Raw genomic sequence first — 7383 nt, forward strand, 5'->3', positions numbered from 1 at the left:
AGGGCATTAGATAAACGTTCTGTATGTGCTCTTTTGTCTGTTCCCTCCTGCACGCACACACAAAGCTGCCTTGTACTGAATCAGACCCTTTGTCTATCAAGGTCAGTCTTGTCAACTCTGACTGGCAGCCGCTCCCCAGGGTCTCAGGTGGAGGTCTTTCGCATCACCTACTACACAGTCATTTGAACTGGAGATGGCAGGGCTTGAACCGGGGGCCCTCTGCAGGCAAAACAAATGCTCTGTCATTGAGCCATGGCCCTCTCCCCAGCAGTTCATCTCTCTCTTTGAGATAGATCAAGCGTGGCTGCAAATAAATAAAATGCGAAAGTGCCTCCGTCCCTCCTGTGACTTAGCCATCCCCTCATCCTTCTCCTCTGTGTTTCGTCTCAATGAGAAAAGACTGTGGAGTTTGGGAATGTTTAGTGGGTGTGTGTTTTTTTTTTTTAAGAGAACTAACAAGGAGACATGATAAAGTATGTATGGTATGGAAAAACTGGATAAGGAGGTCTTTGTTTCCCTCCCTCTTTCATAATTCTAGAACTCAGGGAGTCACCCGATGAAACTGATGCTTAGTAGATTCAGAATGACCCCAAGGAAATGCCTGTTTGCACAATGTATAAATTGCTGGTGGGACCCACTGCTGCTTTGCACTCAGGGAAATTAGCCAAGATGGCTTTAGAAGGGGGTTAGACATATTCCTATAGGACAGGTCCCTCCGTGGGGGCATGACAGTCAAACAGAGCCTCCATGTTCAGAGGCAGTATGTCTCTGAACACCGAGGGTAGGTAACAGGGGAAGACTGTCGCCTTTGCTCCCTGCTTGTGAGCTGCTGAGAAGCATCGGGCTGGCCACTGTGGGAAGGAGGACGCTGGCCTGGGAGGACCTCGGTCTGACTGAGAAGGCCTCTTCTTCTGTTCTGTGCCTCAGCTGCAGTCCATTGAGCAAGAGAAAGCCCGCTGGCGCCTCGAGAAAGCCCAGCTAGAGCAAAGCGTGGAGGAGAACAAGGAGCGGATGGAGAAGCTGGAGGGCTACTGGATGGAGGCCCAGAACTTGTGTCAGGCTGTGGACGAGCACTTGAAAGAGACCCAGGCTCAGTACCAGACCCTGGAGCGGAAGTACAGCAAAGCCAAGCGACTCATCAAAGAGTACCAGCAGAAGTAAGCGTTCGCTTTGTGTTCCCCTCTTTGCCCCGGAAGCAGGTCTTGCAAGCTTTCCCTGCATGCCAGGTAGCCAGGACGGGGAGGCTGGCATCCAGAAGGGTCACTGGGCCGCAGCAGGACACGGGGAGATCCTGATCCACCTCTCACCATCATCACTGTTTCCCGTTTCTAAAAGCGCTTGAAGTGTAATCAGTGCCGTACAATGTTGAGAGGCAATGTGGTGGTGCAGAAATGCAGACAGGAGTTTTTTTCCCCAGAGGGCCAGTGGCCTTCCCTCCCACCTGAGCTGGACCAGTCCAGCGGTAAGGAGGGTGCTGCCCAGGCAAGTTGGGCACAGCGTAGGATAAGTGCCATCCAGCCAGGTTGTCCATGGCAAAGACACTGCCCAGTCTGGTTGAATCGCACGTGGGAAAGGCACTGCTTAATGGAATTGCACGTGCCGTGGCAAAAGCAACACCCAGCCCTACTGAGTCCCTTAGGTGAAAGTTACTGGCTTTAGCCAAATAGTGCACACCAAAGGCGCTGCCTGACCCAGCCAAGTCGCTGGAACGCCTTCCCCCTTGATGCTCACCTGGCTCTGGCCTTACCGTCTTTTTCTGTCCTGGAACAAATTATTTCTGGTCACCCAAGGCGAAAACCAAAGTTTTATCCCATCTTTTTAGCTACCTTTATCACCATGACCTTTTATTTTTGACCCCATTGATGTTATATGGCTTATTGGAGTTAACTGGCTTCTGGTTTTATACCTGTAGACGGTTTTACTGCTCCAGGGTTAAGCATTATTGAATTTTTATTGTTCTATTGATTTGCTTCCCCCCCCCCTTTCAATTTGCATTTTTGGGGGGGGGGGGTTCTTTAGCTGCCTTGAACAGATATCTGAAGAGGAGGCATACAAACATTCTAAAACAAATCAACAACAGCAACAAAAAAGAGTTTGCAGGGCTTCAGACTTTTTCTCCCCAACATGGTAGCTTGTTTCTTTCTTTCTTTTTTTACTGGTGGTGCATTTCATTTCATTTCATTGGTTTATTTAAACCTGAGTAAAAATTCTTTACGTTCTGAGAAGAGAAGACCCACGGGAAAAGATCATAAGGAAAAGTTGAAGGCAGCAGGAAAAGAGAAAAGCACGACGTGAGCAGTGTTCCCTCTAAGCTGAGTTAGTGTGAGCTAGCTCACAGTTTTTTAGCCTCTGGCTCACACATTTTTGTCTTAGCCCAGGAAGGATGGCTCCAGAGCAAACTAATTGATGCAGCAGCCAAATCGCTCACTCACAACTTTGATGCCAGGAGCTCACAAAGCAGAACTTTTGCTCACAAGACTCCACAGCTTAGAGGGAACATTGGACGTGAGATGCACTGATTCAGTTGAGGAAGCCACAGAGGCCCTCAGTTTGCAAGACCTGAGCGAAACTGTTAAAGAGAGGGTGTCTTGGAGGCCGTTAATCTGTAGGAGTAGAAAAGAGCCAGAGTCCAGTCGCACCTTAAAGACTAACAAAATATGTGGCAGGGGAGGAGCTTTTTTTCTTCTTCTTCAGATACAGCTAAGAATGGGTGTCCCATCTGTCCAAAACAATGCGATAGGACAGATGGACTCCCATTCTAGATGCATCTGAAGAAGTGAGCAGTGGCTCACGAAAGCTCCTCCCCTGCCACAAGTTGTGTTGGTCTTTAAGGTGCTACTGGACCCTCGCTCTTTTCTGCTGCTACAGACAGACTAACAAGGCTACCCATCTTGATTAATTTGTAGGGTCATCGTAAGCCGGAAGTGAGTTGACAGCACTTAAAACACACACACACACACACACGCAAAAAAAACCTCGTGTTTTTCCCCCCCCCCCCCCCCGTTCTGCTGCATGGGTAGACCACGTTCTGCTTGCAGGGGGTCCCGATCGTTCTGAAGCTGCACACTGCCCTGCTTGCCCACCCTTCTCATCTTACCCCCTCCTACCAGATATTTTCTGCCCTTCTGACCATCTCTTTCCCCTTTCCCCTCCCCTGCCCGCCCCCCTCCCAGGGAGATCGAATTCCTCAAGAAAGAGACAGCTCAGCGGCGCATCCAAGAGGAGTCGGAGCTGGCCCACAAGGAGGAGGTGGACAAGCTGCAAGAGAAGGTGGGCGTCAAGGACGGCTCTGGGGGCTTCCCTTGAATCCCAGGCGGCAGAGGAAAGGAAAGGAAGGCCGAGAAGGGAAGGAAGAAAGGAGAGGGCTTTGCTGTGACTGGAGAGGCCTTGAATTCCAGCTCAGGGACATGTGTGGGACTCGTGCTCTTCATTCTCTGGCGCATGAGCACGTGGGGAGGGGACGCGCACGCACACACACACACGGGTGCGCCAATCTTGCTGAACTTGTTTAGAGATGGGCATTCATGCTTTTGAGTCTTGCAGGATCCCGTGTCGAGTGCTGGATCACTAGTTCAACTGTAGGCCCTGCAGCTGGGGGTGGTGGGGAGACCTGGATCCTCTGGAATCCTGTATAGAGGACCGAATCCTATGCTGGTGTCAAAACGGGATCCTGCATTTGAACACTGAGAGCTTAGCTAAGTCTTGCTCGATCCAGTGGATCCTTGCATCGTACCTGGAGCCAACAGTGTACTGTCCCCCAGAGCCTGTGATAAACATACTGGATCCCCACATCTTCACACACCAGATCCCATTGTGATCTCTGATCTGTGGTTGGTTCTCTAGGTTGATGGACATTTTGCTCCCAGATTGGACTGTTTCCTTCTTCTCTCCAGCACACATGCATATACACCCACATGCAGAGTGGATCCCTCGAGATCCCATATTGGACGATGGGTCTCATTTGATCTCGCAACAGATCTCATGGTTAAATGCTACCGATTGCCTGGGCTTTAGTGGGTCCTTCTCACATCCTGGTTCCTGCGTCAGGTTGTTCCCATGAGTCTGTTGTGTTAAATGTGTGTGTTGTGTGTATGTATGCATCAAAGTTCCTGTGCTGGGGACGTCTGAAACGAGAGCTTTGTAGACTGGAAAGTCCCACTAGGTGAATTTTGGCAGCGCCTCCTTGCAGGATACTCTTAGCAGTGTCGCCCAGATAAAGCCTAACCAATAGCAAACACTAGGCCTCCTTCAGGGTGGACTTTCCCTTTGCTTGGTTCCCCACCACCACCCTGCCTCCCTGGGGACCGAGCATGCAAGCTCATGCTTGTGTCTATGTGCACATGCTGCCCTTGCCGGTGCATCGGTGAAGTGCCAGTTGCATGAGGAAAGATGGAGGATCACTGAAACGAAGGATCCAAAGTCACTTGCAAGCACCATTCTGGGGTTCACGCCAGGCTGCTTCATGCAGGATTGCTATTTCTGCTTGCGAGAAGCTCACTGTGACACAGAGAAATGGCACTAGTATAAACTAACTTGTCAACTAGCAGTTGCTGCAACTGGCTGAAGGGAGCAAGTCCATGATAACCAGATACATTGCAGTCCACGCCCCATTGAAGTGAGTCGGCACCTCCTGTTCGAATTTGACAGAAGCCCAGAGGTGGGAAGAACATCTGCAGGAAGCTGCTTGCAGCAGGCAAACACCTTGATATGACTGGCAAAGGACTCTCTGCCCAGCAGGGGAAGCTATAGAATGCCCTGCCCCGGCCACCCCTGCTTTCCAAAGCAACTTGAGGAGCCCTTTCACCATTATCTTTCATAGTCAACCCAAGTCGAACTTTCCTCTAGTGAAATCTGTGCATTTCAGATGGGTCTTGGGAATGGTTCAGCTGCCCACTGGCTCTGGCTGCAATTCTAAGAACACTTTCCTGGGCGTAAGCCCCAGTGAATAAAATGGGACTCAGTTCTGAGTAGACCTGCCTAGGCTTGCTCCCTCTAGCACCTTTTTGAAGGTCAATCCACGCAAGCAACTTTGGCCGGCTTTGCTTTCTTAGCAACGGAGCCAGGGATCTGCTCCCCGTTTCCAGCCTCTGGTCCCATCCCCTGCTGACATCTTGGCCTGCCCCCTGTTCAGGCTCCTGGCTGACATTTCCTCCTTTTGCATCTGCAAGCTGGGCCCCACTTAAACCGAAGATGGTTGCATCCAGGATTTATGGACCAGTTGTCTTGAAGGGAAGAACAAGGGAAGCCCCTTCCAGCAGGATATAGACGGTAGAAAGGCCTGTCTTCTTCCAAATGTGCACTAAAATTGCATGATGGGAGAAAAAACTGATTCCAAAGGAGTTTCTCGAGAGTAGTCCACAGACCCCAAGATCTTGCATGACAGTTTGCTCCTTTAGATAAATGCATACCCTTCTAGGATCTCAAAAGCTCTGGCCAAACAGCAGTAGGTTCAAAATTGGATGTGAAGTATGAAATGGGCATGCAATTAAAGTCAGGCATCCCACTCAAAACACAACCCGCCCACCACCCACCCATCCACCAGAGGATTTCTGAAGACTGGTCAGATAGATCTCCAAAGCAAATCACTTCAGAGCTGCCAAGAAATGTCTCTGCCTCACTCTTGATGTGACTCACGGTTACACATTTCGGAAGTGTGCTCTTGGCCGATCTTAGAGTTTGTGCTGGGATGGAGGGAAGAGGACCTCTGGCTGGTTGAGTCCAGTTAAGGCTTCATAGGTGGCTGCTTAGCTGATACCTGGGACAAAATACCTGGTTGTATTGATTATTATATTGTGAAAAACCAGCCCTGATGGTCCTAGCAGGGGCCAAGAGTAAACTGGTCTCCTTTCCTGGTGGGAAAAAGAAGTATCTTCCACCTAGAAAAAAATTGGTGCAGGAGATGTCATCTCATTTGGATTTCCCAGCCTGCACCCTTGTCCGTATCTCTTTTGACTGGTTTGATGTGCATCTGTTTGATGCTGGCTTCGGTCTGAAGAACCATGGCAGAGCCTCTTTAACATCCTGTCCTACATCAGATAGTCGCAGGGGTTAATATCTGGGATCAGCAAGCCTGATTTACAGGTCCAGTTGGGATTCAGAAACTGAGTCTGGCATGCTTTCTGGTTGTGCTAGGTTACAAAAGCCAGCTGCATAGGGGTAGAGGACAACCTATGTGAAAATCCATGGATTATCCCATAGAGATCCCTTTGCAGGCCATAGTTGTGTGCTGAACACAGTCCTTTGCAGCTGCAGTAATGTCCACACAGCCTTCTGTTGCTACAGAGAATCTAAGATTTGAAGCGGCATCCATGCGCCGTCGCGTATTGCGCAGTCGTTGCAAATGATCATTGTTATACAACTGGATTTTTCCTGTGAGGACAAGACAGTTCCAGAAGATGAATGGCCGTTGTAGTGCAACATCAAATTATATATGGATGAAACCTCAGACACACACACATACAGAGAGAGAGAGAATCCCAATTTCATGAGTTCTCTTCCAGCTTTTCACTGACGCTTTGAATGTGCAAACCAATCAAGTGAGTTTCCAATAGTTCCATCCCAGGATAATTCAATTATATGAAAATCTGACTAGATAAAAGTTGGTTTTGATTCTACTTGGGCAAGGTGTTCTGGGAGCACTATTGAGGCACACAAAGCAAAGGCTACTGGGTGTGTTTGTTTCACTTGCTTGAAATGGATGACAAACTGAACCATTCAGAAGCAACACGGGCAAGGTCCCCAGTCCACAGTCATGCAAAGATATCCAACACTCCCCTCAATTCCCTCTCTGCGTCACTGTTTTTCCCCCACGAAGCCTTTCTTCCTTGTACCCCAGTGACAACTTGGAGTTGCCGTTTAGGTACCGAATCTGCCCTGTTTTTTTCGGCTAGCCCCGTGCCTCCCTCCTGGGCCCTCTCCTCCCCAACCTTCCCCCTCTGTAACTCTCTTCCTGGATATATCCTTTTTACCCCCTTTTTGTTGTGTGTTTTTCAGATCTCTGAACTGGAGGCGAAGCTGCAGACTTTGAAAAATTCCAACCCAACTTAAAAACAAACAAAAAAGAGCAGTGGGAAAAAAAACATATAAACAAACCAGAGCAATTAATTCTTCTTCTTCTTCTTACTACTACTGCTACTACTACTACTATTATTTGCAAGGGACATCTGTAGATGTTTGTCCCAGACATGCCCTCTCTTTATTCTTCACCCGTCCTTTGCCTGATGGCCTGTCTCCCCCCCCACCCCCCGCAAGCCAGACTTAGCCTGAACCTCCACAGTGAGGATAAACTTGCTTTCTTGGGGGGGGGGGTGTAGGAGAGCAAGGCTGTGAAAGAGCAGGTGGGTAACCTTCAACAGGGGGGACTGCAAAGAGGCGCAACCCAGT

At 49.4% G+C, this 7383-nt stretch overlaps 1 protein-coding gene across 1 annotated transcript in view; it reads left to right on the top strand.

Moving 5' to 3' along the window:
• Positions 1–7093, top strand: part of PPP1R9B (protein phosphatase 1 regulatory subunit 9B) — a 99019-nt gene extending 91926 nt beyond the window's left edge. Inside the window, exons 9-11 of the mRNA XM_015413674.1 lie at positions 928–1157; positions 3174–3270; positions 6994–7093. Coding sequence (XP_015269160.1) covers positions 928–1157; positions 3174–3270; positions 6994–7047 — 381 coding nt within the window. The 3' untranslated portion in view covers positions 7048–7093. The remainder of the gene's footprint in view (positions 1–927; positions 1158–3173; positions 3271–6993) is intronic.
• Positions 7094–7383: the final 290 nt, after the last annotated feature.

The sequence above is a fragment of the Gekko japonicus genome, unplaced genomic scaffold (genome assembly GCF_001447785.1).
Source record: "Gekko japonicus isolate JY-2015 unplaced genomic scaffold, Gekko_japonicus_V1.1 scaffold544, whole genome shotgun sequence".
Taxonomy (NCBI): Eukaryota; Metazoa; Chordata; class Lepidosauria; order Squamata; family Gekkonidae; genus Gekko; species Gekko japonicus.